The 17299-nt window shown below is 46.1% G+C and overlaps 1 protein-coding gene across 1 annotated transcript in view; it reads right to left on the bottom strand.

Annotated features, from left to right (window-relative positions):
* Positions 1-17299, bottom strand: part of ttn.2 (titin, tandem duplicate 2) — a 276686-nt gene that overhangs the window by 235385 nt on the left and 24002 nt on the right. Inside the window, 18 exon segments of the mRNA XM_051959375.1 lie at positions 53-221; positions 296-440; positions 868-1128; positions 1557-1817; positions 2587-2847; positions 2929-3192; positions 3774-4034; positions 4202-4462; positions 4538-4801; positions 4888-5160; positions 9379-9645; positions 9734-10015; positions 10109-11805; positions 11893-12061; positions 12159-12323; positions 12407-12639; positions 13695-13936; positions 16990-17217. Coding sequence (XP_051815335.1) covers positions 53-221; positions 296-440; positions 868-1128; positions 1557-1817; positions 2587-2847; positions 2929-3192; positions 3774-4034; positions 4202-4462; positions 4538-4801; positions 4888-5160; positions 9379-9645; positions 9734-10015; positions 10109-11805; positions 11893-12061; positions 12159-12323; positions 12407-12639; positions 13695-13936; positions 16990-17217 — 5703 coding nt within the window.

The raw sequence follows: 17299 nt of genomic DNA on the forward strand, positions 1-17299 counted from the left end.
TCACCTTTTCTACAGGTTTCATGTTCCAAATTCAGCTTTAACTCCACCTCACCGTGATTTCCCGCTCGGCAGGTTCAGAGATCCGGATGTCTCGACCCTCCACGATCAGCTGGGCCTTGGAGACACTGGACCCGGCCACCACTGAATATTCTCCAGCATCCGACATGCGAACAGTCTGGATCATCAGGCGGTGGATGTACTTCTCTGCTGTCACCACGTATCTGTAAACACATCACAGTTTAGCCTCTTATCGTGGAGGTTAGTGGAAGGCATCCTCAGACTGACGCTAACAGACCTTTCTTCAGACATGTCCAGCTCCTGGCCGTCCTTCATCCACATCACCTGGATGTTGGGCTCAGAAACCTCACACTCAAAGATCGCCTTCTTCTTCTCAGTGATCTTTATGTCCTTGATCTTCTTGGTGAATTCAATCAAACGAGCTGAAAACCAAAAAAGTTCCAAAGATAAATCCAAACAATTAAACAGATGAGCTTTGGTTGGAGGTCATTAACCTCCACAGAAGTCTTTGTCATGCTGCCTGTTGTTAGTTAACTTCCAAATTGTTAACAGTAATTAATTGATTAACCAATAACCATTAGTTTAGCAGCAACAGACACCATAACAAAGACATGTGTAGCAGTTAATGAGTTCATGGACCTCGGGGAGGTCATGAACCTCCTCATTAGTCTTTGTCATGGTGCCTGTTGCTGCTTAACTCCCACAATGCTCTCCGCTGAGTGATGCCTCCTCTGGTCTCTACAGGATTAAACAGGAAGAGGCTCCCCCTGGTGGAACAACCAGGAACTACAATACCTTTATAACTTTTTCTCGACATACATCATTCTTATCTTCTTTTGGCCATGTTACCTTCGACGAACAGGTTGGCGGCACTGGCGGCGGACCCGGCCACGAATTGGTACTCTCCTCCGTCTCCAAAGTGCACGTTTCGGATGGTGAGCGAGTGTGTTAGTTGCCGGCTGCGGACCTGACAGCGGTCCGAAGATTTGACCTCCACGCCGTTCTTCAGCCACTTGTAGGTGATTCCTTCGTAGTTGACGGTGACCTCGAAGGTGATGGTGTCTCTCTCCTGAGCGTTCAGGTCCTTCAGCATGGAGGTGATGAGGACGGCTGCAGGGGACGGATTCAGGATTAACGAAGAACAGAAACAAACTCCAACATAAAGTCACTAAAGAATAATGGAATATTAGATGGTTTAGGTTGAACAATCAATCCAAATACCAAAGCTGGTCAACAAGAAGTTTGAAAACCAGAAAATCTAAAATTTATTGACTTTTTCATAATTAATTATACAAACAGTTCCAACAACAAAAGACAGCTGTGTGTTTAATGTTCTGTCTGGTTGGTTTTACATCAAGAATTAAAGTTTTACAGGGAGAATAGTGGGTTTTGGGTATGTTTCAGGTGAAGCTTTAGGTGTGTTACAGGTGAGGTTTCAGGTGTGTTTCAGGTGAGGTTTTAGGTGTGTTTCAGGTGAGGCTTCAGGTGTGTTTCAGGTGAGGTTTCAGGTGTGTTTTTCAGGCGTGGTAGCGTCTTACGGTTGACGGTCACGGTCGCAGACACTCGGTCGTTCCCGCAGACGAAGGTGTACTCTGCAGAGTCGTCCCTGCTGGTGTTCATGATCTTCAGCTGGTGCAGTTTTCCCTGAACCACGATCCTGAACTTCTCGCTCATCTCGATCTCCACGCCGTTCTTCAGCCAGGTGGAAGGCACGTTGAAGTGAGACACTTCACACTCCAGCGTGGCCACCTGAGTCTCTGGAACCTCCACGCTCTTCAGAGGTCTGGTGACTCTCAGAGCTGCAACCACAAGTCAAAGAGCTCAACATAATATCAGAAAAACGAATTTTAACAATTTTATTTACTCACAAATCACATTTCCTCTATCTCCACAGCCCATAATAAAGGCTAAAAAGGCCAAAAAACAACCTGAAAAAAATTATACACAAAATCGTTTTTAATAAACTTAAAAAAATAAAGATGCAAATTTCGAATACATGTTAGACTAGATTTTAACTATGCTGAAAAACACAAAAATCTAAACTGGAACATTTTTCATAACAAATGGGAGTAGAATAGTTTCAAATAATACCTATTTTTATCTTTAAAAAGCAAATTTACAAATAAACTTTGTCGAAATGTTTTTTTTTCCTGGCACTTTCCATATAATCTCAAAACTATGGTGGAAAAATCGATTTTCAACAAAAACAACAACAAAAACACACAAGATTTTGAACTGTTAATAAAAGTAGAAAAAATCTGGATGTTACAAAGCCCAAAACTTAGCCTCACTCCTAATAAAACTGTGGAAACTATTCAAAGCACACATGTAAGAAAATCTTGAAACTACAAATTACAAAAGGTTGTTTTTATTTTAAGGTAGTCCTCTTTATCTTGTAAAAACACAAAGTGCCACAAAATCTTAACGTTACAAATAAATTACAAAATTTAATGAAACGGAATTTCTTTCGTGTGATTTATGTGTAGTAAACAGACACATTAGCTTTAGAGAATCACTAACATCCTGTGTTGATTGGTTACGAGGAGAAGATGCGTTCAGGGACCCTACCTTCCACCGTCAGCACGGCGCTGCACTGCAGGTGTCCCACCACGGCGCTGTACTCTCCTGCGTTGCTGCTGTCGACGTTCTGCAGGATCAGTTTGTGGGCTTTCCGCTCCGACAGAATCTTGCACTTGTCGCTGGACTTCAGCTCAGCGCCTTTAAACAGCCACCTGACAGGGATGTTGTCATGTGATAGGCTCATCTCGAAGGAGGCGGTGCCATCCAGCAGTGATGTCACATCCTTTATCTTCTTCACAATCTTGATTGCTGCAGGAAAAAGCATCAGATTGAAAGTAATGAAACGGTGATTCTGTGGAGAGTAATCGCCTGTTCATCTCCGATACTTACTCTCCACGTTGAGTCTGGCGTTGGCCGACAGTTTTCCCAGCTTGAAGGAATAAACCGTCTCGTCCTGCGTGTTGCAGTTCTTCACCTTCAGCGTCTGGACCACGCCATCGGAAGTAATTTCATACTTGTCACTGTTCTGCAGCTCCACGCCGTTTCTGATCCACTGGGATCCTCTGACGTCGGGATGGGTGAGCTCCAGCGAGAACACCGCCTCCTGGGTTTCTGTCACCGTCTGGTTCCTCAGCGTCTTCTTGATCTTCACCGCTGGAGATGGAAACACAATTTCAACAACACAGCTAAACCCTTTAGAGACTCAACAGCCGCTTTGTTACCGAGAGACTGTAAGTCAGAGAACGCCTGAAGACCAAAGAGCTTCTCTGCTGTTCTCCCCTTTAACTGAAGCTTTAGTCACTGTGGACGTTCGTCAGTAAACAAAAGTGACCTGAAGCTGAGACTACTTCATTTTGCTGGAAAACAGGAGGTTCAGTTTGTTTTGTTATATTGTGAACTGAATCATAAAGAACCTGTCTTCCAATGCTACCGTCCAAAACTGACCTGATGGTATGATGGAGACTATTTAAACCAGGTGTTTTAGTTATTTTGATTTGGTATAATCATGTTCATGTGTATTTTACATGCATGTGTCCTTGGTGGGGTCTAACATTCTCAGCCGTCCAGCTGGTCTGTATCAGGTCAAACTGCCAGAGTAAGAGTGCTTCATGTCAGCAGTAACTGGTTGGGTATTTAAGTATTTATCTGTATGTTCTGAGTTCTGTCCTGTGGGGATTACATGAAGCACCACCAAAGACCTTCTGGTATTAGAATACTAAGCTTCTGGAACTCACCCTCCACCCGGAGGTTGGCGGTGGTTTTGGAGTTGGCCACCTGATAGGTGTACTCTCCGACATCCTGAGGTCTGGTGATGACGAAGACGAGGCGCCTGATGGCACCGTTCACTTCGCTCACCACATTCTCACTAAAGTCCACCGGCTGGCCCTCCTTCAGCCACTTGCCCTCAGCGTTGGCATTGGCGACTTCACACTCGAACTCGGCGGTCTGAGACTCGGCCACAGTCACATCCTGCAGTGGCCGTGTGATGGCGCCACCTGCAGACCAGAAACAGAATTCCAACATGTCTTTACCTCAGGCTGAAAAACGCTTTGAATTTATGTCTCTTTAGACATTTGAACTCTACAAACACATGGAAATGTTACACGGTCATCACGCATCAGTGATTGTGGAAATTAGCTCATGGGAAAAACACAACTCATACCAGAGACAGAAAGCTTAGCACTGGATGTCTTTTCTCCAGCGTGGAACATGTACTGGCCCTCTTCATCCTTCATGGCGTCGATGACAGTCAGAGAGTGAGTCTTTCCCTTGGACTCCATCTTGTATTTGGGTCCAGGTTTGAGCTGCTGGTTCCTAAACGTCCAGACTGGGTCGATTCCGGGGTGAGAAACTTCAACGTTAAAGGTGACGTTCTGGGACTCTGAGCACACTTTGTCCTCCATGTGCTTCACAATATGCACCTCTGCAAAAACAACATGGTTAGAACATGAAACTGAAACCTAAAAACTGAATCATGGTGAAGAACAATCCTTCTCACTTTCAACAGTCAGACTGCAGGTGGTGTCGACCTTGCCGACCACCAGCTTGTAGTGTCCTTCATCAGAGGCGAAGGTCCTAGAGAAGACCAGGCGTTGTTTTGCTCCTTTAGCCACTGTCTGGATTCGGTCACTTGGTGATATCAGTTTGTCGTTGTGGTACCACTTGATGGAGCTGATGTCCTGAGCGGAGATCTTGGCTTCCAGGACAGCCTTGGTGCCCTCGACGGAGGATACATCCTTCAGTGGAACCACGATGTCAATAGCTATAAGGAAAGACAATGAAATGGCAATCAGCGGGTTTGAAAGAGTTTGGTGATGGTTTGAGTTTGACAGTAATTACGCTTCTTACTCTGAACACTAAGTTTCCCAGAGGTGGAGATGTCCTGGGCAGGAACCACGAAGGAGTAGGAGGCAGCATCGTCTCTGCTGACGTTCTCCAGCAGCAGTTTGTGAACCAGTTTGTCGATGACAATGTGAATGCGGTCTGAAGCAGAGATGGCCTGGCCATTCTTCATCCAGGTTCCCTCAACGTTCTCCTGGGAGAACCTGACCTCCATCTGAGCGATGTCGCCCTCACAGACAGTGAGGTCGGTCAGTGGCTGCATCAGGGTCACCGGGCGCACTGAAGGAAGAGAACCTCTCTCTTATCGCAACACAACAACCAAGGACTGAAAACTTCAGGGGTTGATCATTTGTCAGATTGATTAATTCATGCAGAAGATAAGAAGATACAGCTCTGTAAAACATGCGAACAAAGGCCATCAACTAAATTTTGTTTTGTCTTCTTCTTTTCCTTTCGGCTTTTCCCTTCAGGGGTCGCCACAGTGAATCAATTGCCTCCATCTAACCCTGTCTGCTGCATCCTCTTCTCTCACACCAACTACCTTCATGTCCTCTTTAACCACATCCATAAACCTCCTCTTTGGTCTTCCTCTAGGCCTCCTGCCTGGCTGTGGGAAACTCAGCATCCTTCTACCAATATATTCACTCTCTCTCCTCTGGACATGTCCGAACCATCTCAGTCTGGCCTCTCTGACTTTATCTCCAAAGCCTCTAACATGTGCTGTCCCTCTGATGTACTCATTCCTGATCCTATCCATCCTGGTCACTCCCAAAGAGAACCTCAGCATCTTCAGTTCTGCTACCTCCAGCTCTGCCTCCTGTCTTTTCCTCAGGGACACTGTCTCCAGACCAAACAACATGGCTGGTCTCACCACAGTTTTGTAAACCTATCCTTTCATTTTAGCTGAAACTCTTCTATCACACATCACACCTGACACTTTTCTCCAGCCGTTCCAGCCTGCCTGAACACGCTTCTTCACCTCTTTTCCACACTCTCCATTGCTCTGGACTGTTGACCCTAAGTACTTAAAATCCTCCACCTTCTTGATCTCTTCTCCCTGTAACCTCACTCTTCCACTTGGGTCCCTCTCATTCACACACAGATACTCCGTCTTGCTGCGGCTAACCTTCATTCCTCTCCTTTCCAGGGCAAACCTCCACGCCTCTAGCTTCTCCTCCACCTGTTCCCTAGCCTAGCCGCGCTAGACAACCCAAGGCAACGAATTTAATTCTCTGCCAGGGTGGGTCTAGTTACCCTCCATAAGGCTCGAGGTTGGATGCTCCTAAAACTGGCCAGGTGAATCACCATGAAGTGTAGAGTCAGAAGGCGGGCGTAACTAAGTGACGACAGAGGCGCGATGATACTGACAGAAACAACCGGCGCACAATAAACAGTTATCTTTCGACTCAGCTTTGGCCACAGCCCTTAAAGATTTGAAGCTAAAATTCAACTTGAAAGATAAACAGAGGACGGCACTGAAGTGTTTCATTGAGAAGAAAGACGTATTTGGACTTATGCCGACGGGATATGGCAAATCCTTAATATACCAGTTGGCTCCGCTGGTTGGGAAGCTAATGGGACTTAGCCAAAATCCGGCACTCTAGGAACTACGTCAGCCTATTTGTTGCGCTGATTGGTTGTATACCTACCCAATTGCTGCAGAGTGATTTGAAAGACAACCTTTTAGCCCGCCTCCCTCCCTGTTGAGCGTTCCTAGACCCTTCTGTCTTAAGAGCTGGGTCTAGCACGGCTAGGCTACCTGTTCCCTGCTCTCACTACAGATCACAATGTCATCTACAAACATCATAGTCCATGGAGACTCCTGTCTAACCTCGTCTGTCATCCTGTCCATCACCATAGCAAACAAGAAGGGGCTCAGAGCTGATCCCTGATGTAGTCCCACCTCCACCTTGAACTCCTCTGTTACTCCGACAGCACACCTCACCACTGTCTTACAGTCCTCATACATGTCCTGCACCACTCTAACATACTTCTCTGCCACTCCAGACTTCCTCATACAAAACCACAGTTCCTCTCTGTACCCTGTCATAAGCTTTCTCCAGATCTACAAAGACACAATGCAGCTCCTTCTGACCTTCTCTGTACTTCTCTATCAACATCCTCAAAGCAAATATTGCATCTGTTGTACTCTTTCTTGGCATCAAACCAGACTGTTGCTCACAGATGTTCACCTCTGCCCTTAGTCTAGCTTCAACTACTCTTTCCCATAGCTTCATCGTGTGGCTCATCAGCTTTATTCCTCTGTAGTTGCCACAACTCTGCACATCTCCCTTGTTCTTAAAGATGGGCACCAGCACACTTCTCCTCCATTCTTCAGGCATCTTCTCACTATCTAAGATCCTGTTGAACAACCCAGTCAGAAACTCTACTGCTACCTCTCCGAGACACTTCCATACCTTCACAGGTGTATCATCAGGACCAAGTGCCTTTCCACTCTTCATCCTCTTCAATGCCCTCCTCACTTCATCCTTACTAATCTTTGCTACTTCCTGGTCCACAACAGTAACCTCTTCTACTCTTCGTTCTCTCTCATTTTCCTCGTTCATCAACTCTTCAAAGTACTCTTTCCATCTTCCCATCACACTACTGGCACCTGTCAACACACTTCCATCCTTATCCTTTATCACCCTAACCTGCTGCACGTCCTTCCCATCTCTGTCTCTCTGCCTTGCCAACCTGTACAGATCAGTCTCTCCCTTCTTACTGTCCAACCTAGCATACAAGTCATCGTAAGCCCCTTGTTTGGCCTTTGCCACCTCTACTTTCACCTTACGCCGCATCTCCCTGTACTCCTGTCTACTCTCTTCAGTCCTCTCAGTGTCCCACTTCTTCTTAGCTAACCTCTTTCTCTGGATCCACTCCTGCACCTCCTCATTCCACCACCAAGTCTCCTTATCTCCTTTCCTTCCAGATGACACACCAAGTACTCTCCGACCTGTCTCCCTGATCACATTTGCTGTACTTGTCCAGTCATCTGGAAGCACCTCCTGACCATCCAAAGCCTGCCTCAACTCTTTCATGAAAGTCATACAACACTCTTCCTTTTTCAGCTTCCATCATTTGGTCCTCTGCTCTGCCTTTGCCCTCTTCATTTTCTTCACCACCAGGGTCATCCTACACACCACCATCCTATGCTGTCTGGCTACACTCTCACCTACCACTACTTTGCAGTCACTGATCTCCTTCAGATTACACCGTCTACACAAGATGTAGTCTACCTGTGTGCTCCTACCTCCACTCTTATAGGTCACCCTATGTTCCTGCCTCTTCTGGAAGAAAGTATTCACTACAGCCATTTCCATCCTTTTTGCAAAGTCAACCACCCTCTGTCCTTCTGCGTTCCTCTCCTGGATACCAAACCTGCCCATGACCTCCTCATTATCTCTGTTTCCTGCACCAACATGTCCATTGAAGTCTGCACCAATGACAACTCTCTCACTTCTAGGGATGCTCTGCATCACTTCATCAAGGTCCAACCAGAATTTCTGCTTCTCCTCCAGCTCACATCCTACCTGTGGAGCATACCCACTAACAACATTGAACATCACACCTTTGATTTCTAGCTTCAGGCTCATCACTCGATCTGACACTCTTTTTACCTCCAGGACATTCCTAACAAACTCCTCCTTCAAGATAACTCCTACTCCATTTCTCTTCCTATCTACACCATGATAGAACAACTTGAACCCTGCTCCTAAACTTCTAGCTTTACTACCTTTCCACCTGGTCTCCTGGACACACAGTATGTCCACCTTCCTCCTCTGCATCATGTCAACCAGCTCTCTACCTTTTCCTGTCATAGTTCCAACATTCAAAGTCCCTACTCTCAGTCCTAGACTCTTGATGTTCCTCTTCTCTCTCTTCCGATGAACACACCTTCCTCCCCTCCTTCTTCGACCAACAGTCGTCCATTTTCCACCGGCACCCTGTAGGTCGACTGCGCCGATGGCAGTCGTTAACCCGGGCCTCGACCGATCCAGTATGGAAGTCATACATTTGATTCGCATGATTGATTTGGCCAAAGTTTTACGTCGGATGCCCTTCCTGACACAACCCTCTGATTTATCCGGGCTTGGGACCGGCACAATAAGACACTGGCTTGTGTCCCCTTGCAACTACATTAACTAAATTTTGTGTTGTAGTTTCTGTGCTTCTAAATTTCAACAAGATGTTTAGTGTTACTGCATATCAGTTATTGATCTCCTTATTTACTAATCAATGGTATTGGCCCAACAACATGTCATTCCACCCCTACAGCCACCAGGGTGATGGGTCTAAACTCATAGATGTGTTCTGTTAGTTGAGAAACTCAAGAACTTCAGAGTCTGCTGTCACTTTCAAGGAATTAACGTAGACACAAATTACAAATACATCTCTACAGGAGACACCTCTTGACGCTGAGTGCACTGCTAAAACAATACTCAAATTCTTTACATACAGTGAGGAAAATGTTGGATAACTCCAATTCAAGCTTACATTTCATCTTCAGTGAGGCAGTGGTCCTCAGATCTCCACATATGAAGGTATATTTCCCCTGGTCCTCCTTCCTCACATCCTTGACGCAGAGGGAGTGTCTTCCTCGGCGGGAGGACATGACATATTTGTTGCTAGGAGAGAGCTCCTTGTCTCCAAAGAACCAGCTGCCCTCGGCATCTTCACGAGACAACTCAACCTCAAACTCTCCAGCGTAGGTCTCCGGTACCTCGATGTTCTCCAAGTGTTTAATGAGCTCCAGAGCAGCACCTAAATACAGAGCAACATTAGGAATCATTACATCCCAATCCACCCAAATCAGACCAAAAGAGTTGATGGAAGAGCTCTGGGTGATTACCTTCTACATGGAGCCTCGCGCTCGTCCTGACGTTCTCGTCCTCTACAATCACGCAGGAATATTCTGCATCGTCCTTCATTTCAATCATCAGCACAGACAGGAAGTGGACCTTTCTGTCGGAGTGCATCCTGTATTTGTCTCCAGAGAAGATCTCCATGTTGTTCTTGAACCATTTGACTTTGATGAAAGGTTCATTGGTTTCACATTCAAAGGTCACCATGGTGTCCTTCTCATTGGCACTGGCATCCTCCAGGTTTTGGGTAAAGTTCACGGCTGCCTTGGCTATAAAGAGAAAATATGAAATCAGATTTGGAAACACACCAGGACAAAAACACAGAGTACGTCATAGACAGATTTTGTAGAAAGTGGTGATACCTTGCACCAGCAGGAAAGCGTGACTTGAAGCCTCCCCTGCAACGTTCATGGCTTTAACCATGATGCTAGCCGAGTCCTCGGCGGTGACGTCTCTGATCACCAGTTCACATACATGGTCTTCAGGCCAGTACCAGTAAATACGGTCGGACTTCTCCAGCTGAACACCGTTCTTGAACCATTGGCACTCCGGGTCTGGTCTGCCAACGACTCTGACTCTAAACCTAACCTCATCCATTGGAGTCGCAGTTTTGCTTGCGATACGTTCCAGGATCTTGGGTGCTTCCATGCTGGGGGAAAGCTGGACTCTCTCCGGTTTGATGGTGGGGATGGTGAGTTTGCCCTCTTCCTCTAACCTCTTCCTTTCAGCCTCTTCTTTCTCTTTCAAGTGATGAAGCAGCTCCTCCTTAGTCTTCTTCAGTAGATCTTCATAGGAATCATCTCTCTTGCGAGATTTGAATTCCACAGCAGAGATGGACTCATAGAAGCCCTCCTCTGTTCTGCGTTTGAACTTGCTCTTCAGTTCTTCTGACTCCTCTGAGGTTTTCTCATGAACAATTCTCTGAGTCTTACGTAGCTTAACAACCTCCCTGTCCTGTGAGGTCTCGCCAGGTCGGTCAACCTTTACAATATCAAATCCCATTCTGCCAGGGTCATGTGCAGCCTCTGCAGCCTTTGATTCTGGAGCACGACGCAGGACGGACCTGAAGTCTTCCTTCTGTTGAATCTCCAGCTTCACTGTGTGCTCAGTTGTGCCAAGAGGATTGTCTGCAACAACCCTGACCTCTCCTGCATCATAAGACTTGATGTCAACAATCTCCAGATAGTAAATGCCATCATATCTAAGTCTGTACCTCTTGCTTTTGCGGATCAGTTGTCCGTTCAGGTACCAGTTGACCTTCGGTGCTGGATAACCGGTCACTCTGCAGCGGAATCGCGCAATATCACCTTCCAGCACTCTGGCTGGTTCTGGGAGAAGGACAATGTCAGGTTTTGTTTTTTCAGACTCCTCATCACCGCTGACTCCTGCAGGTCCACCTTCATGAGCGATGCGCTCTATCTCGTCCATCCTGTATGTTCCCTTCCTGCCTTCAGGGAGCTGAGTTTCCTCAACAAGCCCCTTCTCATCCTTGACGATCAGGGTGGCCGAGGTCTGGTCGACTCCGTACTTGTTGGTAGCTCTGCAGGTGATGACACCGCTGTCTCTGGCGTAAGCGACTTCATAGTCCAGACTGCAGTAGCCAAATTCATTGACCATGCGCAGCCTGTTGGCGGCGGCCAGAGGTTTGCCATCATGCAGCCACTCCACCACCATGGTGGGATCGCCAATAGGAGTCAGTCTGCACTCAAAATGAGCCGGACCGAAGCGCTTCATGCGGACAGAGGTCAGCTTTTTCTTGAACTGTGGTTTCTGCTGCTTCTCTTTGTCATAGAGGTCTCCCTCCTCCCACTGCTCCTGACCATATCGCAGATGAAGAGGCTCCAGCTCAGGAGCTGCGATCTCTTTAGCTTTGTAGGTTCCTTTGGGGATAATGAGTTTCCTTTCAGTTTGCGGAGCAGTGAAGTCCACCTCCACATTGACTCTGCAGCGGGTGGTGTCTCTGCCGGCCTTGTTGATGGCTGTAGCGGTGTACCAGGCGCTGTCTGAGCCAGCTGCTGAGGGAATCTGGAATTTGGCCTCTCCTTTTGTGCCATCAATCCTGAAATAGGTAAACAGTCAAATATATCAATCAGGCATGTACTCCACTACTCTACAGTTTTAAATAGCAAAATTAAAAGGTACATACTTGATATGTGGGTGCTTGTGTGGACTGATAATATCACTGTTTTTCAGCCAGACAATATCGGGTAGGGGGTTTCCAATGGCTTTGACAGCCAGTTCGACCAGAGTTCCCTGTTTTACAGTAATGTTCTTCAGCTTTTCAACAAACTGAGGACGTGACAGGCTTTCTCGAGCTGTGGATACCAAAAACACAGCAATACAGCATTAAATAATGTGACGCTTCTTTGTGCAACTGATCTGATTGAGTCTAATAAATTACACCCAACTGACCATCTACATTAAGAGTTACAGAGACAGATGTCCGTCCGGCTCTATTCTGAGCCACAACGGTCCATTCTCCAGAGTCCTGTGGCAGAGCCGGGACAATGATCAGGGATTGAATACCATCCTCTTTAATCACTATCTTGTGGGTGTAGTCATTGACCACTTGTTGCCCTGGTGAAAAGGAGGATAAAGTGATTTAAAAGTGGCAAAAATCACAGATAATTTTGATTTCTAGAACGCGTTGTTCCTCTCACCGTTGTGGAACCAGTAGGTGTCGGGCATCGGTCTGCCAACAACCTTCAGGTCGAACCTGGCAGTTTGTCCTTCAGAGCATTTTATTGAGGAAGGTTTAATGACAAACACGGGTTTGTAGAGTCTTTCCAGCTGAGCCTCGTCCGTCTCATCGAGCCGACGGGCAGGAGAACGTCCAGGAGATCGACTGGGAGAACGTCCAGGTGAACGGCTCAGAGAACGAGGAGATGTGGACCTGAAGAGGAGGCAGCGTCATCAGCATAAAGGTGGAGGCAATAAGGCATTAAGTCATCTGGTAGCCACTCAAATTAAACTCTGTTTTCACTTAGAAAACTGTTACCAATTTAACAATTAAATCATGAAAACTGTGCTTCTGACTTATTCCATCCCAAAACACCAAATATTCAGGAAGGTGGTTGCAGCACCATCTTCAATTTTACTGTGGGTGCTGGTGGTGGAAGATCATGATAAAAAAAACTTTGTGTGCAAAATTACAGGCATATACTCCCAATAATTTTTGAGTTATGGCATTTTCAAATTTTAATAATTTAGGCCAAAATGCCCTCCCCCCAATCCTCGCCTGGAATTTTTAGGTTTTAAAATGCTTATATCTCTGCTTCTGGGTATCACAGAGATTTGAAATTTTTTCTCCAAGCTCTCTACATGTTGGTGATGTCCTAGAAAGAACACACACGCTCAGGAGAAGTCTCTACAGAGCAGGGGGGCTTGCCCAAAATGTATAAATTATTTGTAAAAACCACTCACGAGTAGGGTTAAGGGTGTTAAAAATAGTAGAAATCTTACAGATTAATGTCTTAGCACCATTTAGTATTGCACTAGACCAGACTGGCTTGTAACTTATACAGGGGGGCCCTCTAGGCACATTATTTACTACTGAGAGTAGATGCCTGTAATTTTGCACATAAAGTTTTTTTTTTTTTAATCATGATCTCCCACCTCTATCTTCCAAAGCCAAACTGAAAATGGTGCTGCAACCCACATCTGTGAATTCAGATGGAATTGCTCTTCTGGAAAATGTTCTATGAACTACTTAGTCCCTAACACTGTCTGATATTGGAGATTCTTTCACTCACACCAAAATAAACTAGAAATAGGTGAGGATGAACCACAACAGTCCAGATGTGTGAGCTGTCCAGTGACAGGTCTCTATGGGTTCATCAACCCTTTTACTGATCCATGATTCTGGTAAAAGTACGAACAGTAACTGCTTTAACGTCTACCCGTGCCTCTGATTGTTTCTGTCCTGGCTGCTGTCGGTGTGAACTCTACCTGATCCTCTGCATGGCCGGCTGTGGGGTGTATCTCTGGGGGGTTACAGCTCCGGACGGCTCCACATAGAGTTTCCCAGAACTGACTGCGTTTCCCTTCATGTTGGTGGCGAAGGCGGTGTACACGCCTTCATCCTCTGGCTGCACCACGGGCAGACGGAGGCTGGCTCGTCCGTCTTGAAGAACCTCCATCTGGTAACTGTCTCCGGCCCTGATGCGCTGGCCGTCTTTGTACCAAGCAATCTGCCAGAGAATGACAGATAACATTATACGCCAATAAACCTTCTCAGGATCAGGTCCTGCAGAGATTTTTCTGCTCAAATATATTAAAGTCAAAGGCCACCATGAGGTTTGCTGTTTTAGAAAGGCTGCAATGAGCATACATATTTATTTTTCAGTAAGTGTGTCCCAAACATGTACAGTCTGAAAAACACAAAGGAAATGAGAACAAAATGTGTTCTACAGGGCGAAGGCAGTGTTTAGTGTGCCCTCTGCACGGAGAACATCTTCACTTCTCTTAGGTTGAGTATTTTCTGTAGAAATCTTGTCATATAATTACAGAAAGCTTTTTTCAGTCCTTCCCAGAGTTCTCTGTAGACATGAATTGTATTGACGTTTCATCAGCTGCTTGTTTATACAAATCTAACACTGCATCAGCATTTTGCTTAGGCATCATTGCCCATCCATCCATCCATCCATCCATCCATCCATCCATCCATCCATCCATCCATCCATCCATCCATCCATCCATCCTCTTCTGTGTATTCATTGTTGCAGAGGCAGCAGATGAAGCAGGTCGTTCCTGACGTCCCTCCCTCCAACAATGATTTCCAGTTCCTCCTAGGGCAGGGATGTCAAACTCATTCCACAAAGGCTGCAGGTTTTGTAGATATGTTGGAACTAAATGCTGTAGCCTAGAGCACACAGTCTGACCAATCACCTGTCTGGAGACTGAGATTGGTTGATTAAATGAGTAAGGTGTGGTGTGATGCTGCTTAGTTGGAACAAAAACCTGCAGCCACACCGGCCTTTTGTGTCCTAGGGGATCTCGGCATGTTCCCAGGTCACATTAGATATATGATCTCTCCAGAGAATTCTAGGTTTCCCAGGCAGACAACCTTCAAAGGAGTCTCCCAGGAGGCATCCGAATCAGATGCTGAACCATCTCAACTGGCTTCTGTCAGCTCAAAGGAGCAGCAGCTCTCCCAAGCGCCCTCCGGATCTGAGTTTCTCACCCCATCTCTAAGGCTGAGCCCAACCACCCTACTAAGGAAGCTCATTTTGGATGCTTGAACCTCCATTCTTGTACTTTTGGTCACTACCCACAGCCCATGACCACAGTTGAGGATTAAATTGTAGGTCGACTTGTAGAGCGCTTTGCCTTCCGACTCTGCTACCTCTTCACCACGGTGTATAATGCCTTCATGACTGCTGATGCTGAACCAAGCCAGCTGCCCATGAACAAAATCCTGGGATACTTAAACACCTTCACTTGGGGAAGCAACTCCACCTCACTCCAAAGCCTCGGACTTGGAGGTGCTGATCTGCATCCCCGCCGCTTCACACTCAGTTGCAAACCGCTCCAGTGCAGCTGAAGGTCACGGTGTGAGGAAGCCAACAGAACCACATCATCTGCAAAAAGCAGAGATGCAATCCTGAGGTCCCCAAACTAGACACCCTCCTCACCCTGGCTGCACCTTGAGATCCTGTCCATGAAGACCACAAACAGAATCGGAGACAAGGGGCAGCCCTGGAGGAGTCCAACACCGACCGAAAACACGGTTGACTTTCTCTTGAGGATGTGAACACAGCTCTCAGTTTAGTTGTACAGGGACTGAATGGCTCTTATCAATGACCCCAGTACCCCATAGTCCTGCAGTACCCCCCACAGAGGCCCTCGGGGGTCACAGTCGAAGACCTTTTCCAAAAACCCATGTGGACTGGTTGGTTGAACTCCCATGACCCAATCTAGAGCTCTGCTCCACTGCTCCACCACCAGGACAGAACCCACCCGGCTCCTCCTAAATACCAGGTTCAGTCAAAGCCTTCCTGGAATAAAAAGGTAGGCGTGACACTACGAAAACTGAAGCATATCCTTAAACATTCTTTGATCTCTGTAAATGTGTTCATATTTCAGCCTTTCAGCTCCGATCTCCTGCTGAAAAAATGGGCAGTCCTGATCAAACCTCTCTGGACTGTAAAGATCAGCATCCATACGAAGTTTCCAGATGCTGAACAACATCTTTGTTGGATTTCTTTTGGTCCCTCGATTTCTGTTCTTCCACCTCTTTTTTTATTTTGCTAGAACAGGTTCTTCAGTATCCAGTAAGTTTTCTGATGATTAAACTGTGTTTTCTTGGACATGTAAATGGAACAAAGTGAATGACCCATGGTTTAACATGTACAGTAAGCAATGCGAAACATCACAAACACATATTGAGACTGAACTTGAAATCAAACGACCAGAACAGGATGTATCTTGAGTATGTAAGAAACCCGGTAGAAAACAGCAAAAGATCTCAAATCGTCTGTTTAAGAGGTCCAGACATGTTCAGAGCTCACACTAGAAACTTTCTATTTTTGGAAGTGTACAGAGTGTACCTGAATGTTTTGTGTTTTTCAGTACTGTGGACATTTTTCCTGTACATTCTGGTTGTGTGTTGATACAGAGAAATTCGGGATCATCATACCCTTGTTAAAACAACAAACTTCGACTTTTAGATTGTAGAAACTTTTTGACATCTATTAAAGGTTCCCCAACAGTGTTTAACAAATCCTTGCACATGGACAGATTCACAGGAGGCTAAAAGATGCTAAATGAAGTTTAACTTAAGAGCCAAGCTTCTCGCACCACACACTGAATGATGAATTTTCTATTTCAAAGTTACAATAACTTTCGTTTAGGTAGAGATAAATATGAAACTTCTGCTGCATGAGGGCAGGGTGGAACTGTGATCAGACTTTTGACAATTTCAAGCACCTCCTGTATCTTCTGATCTCGTTTACTCGTTTAGAGCCGGGTTCTGCTCGAGGTTTCTTCCCTGTTAAAAGGGTGTTTTCCTGCCACTGTCGCCTTTGGGCTTGCTCTGGGGGTCAGGCATATGGGTTCTGTAAAGCGTCTTGAGACGATTTGATTGTAATTGACGCTATATAAATAAAATTGAATTGAAATTGAAGTTTATGAAAGTGGAAAAACTGAAGTAGTAATAAATGTCTCAGACAAACCCATCTTAGATGTGAACAGGTCGAAGCCGGTTCTCCATATTTCAGACTAGATGTTTCACTGGGATCAGTACCTTTGGCAGCGGGTTTCCAGCCATCTTGCAGTGGAAGGTGACGCCCATTCCCTCCATGATCCGGTAGTTCTTAACTGGTGTGCTGTAGACTGGCTGGACGGCCTCCTGATCGGCTACAGTCACCATCTGCTCCCCGTCCTCTACCACCAGCTCTCTGTAGGTGATCCTCATGATGCGCAGCTCGATCTCCTGGATGATCCTTTCTTCAAAGGCTGACACGAGGAACTCCTGAAAAAGAAATCATGATGAACACCTGACCTGTCCTGATCCAGTCTCACAGGTTGGGTTTGGTTAACACATTTTAACTGAT

The sequence above is a fragment of the Acanthochromis polyacanthus genome, chromosome 14 (assembly GCF_021347895.1).
Source record: "Acanthochromis polyacanthus isolate Apoly-LR-REF ecotype Palm Island chromosome 14, KAUST_Apoly_ChrSc, whole genome shotgun sequence".
Classification (NCBI taxonomy): Eukaryota; Metazoa; Chordata; class Actinopteri; family Pomacentridae; genus Acanthochromis; species Acanthochromis polyacanthus.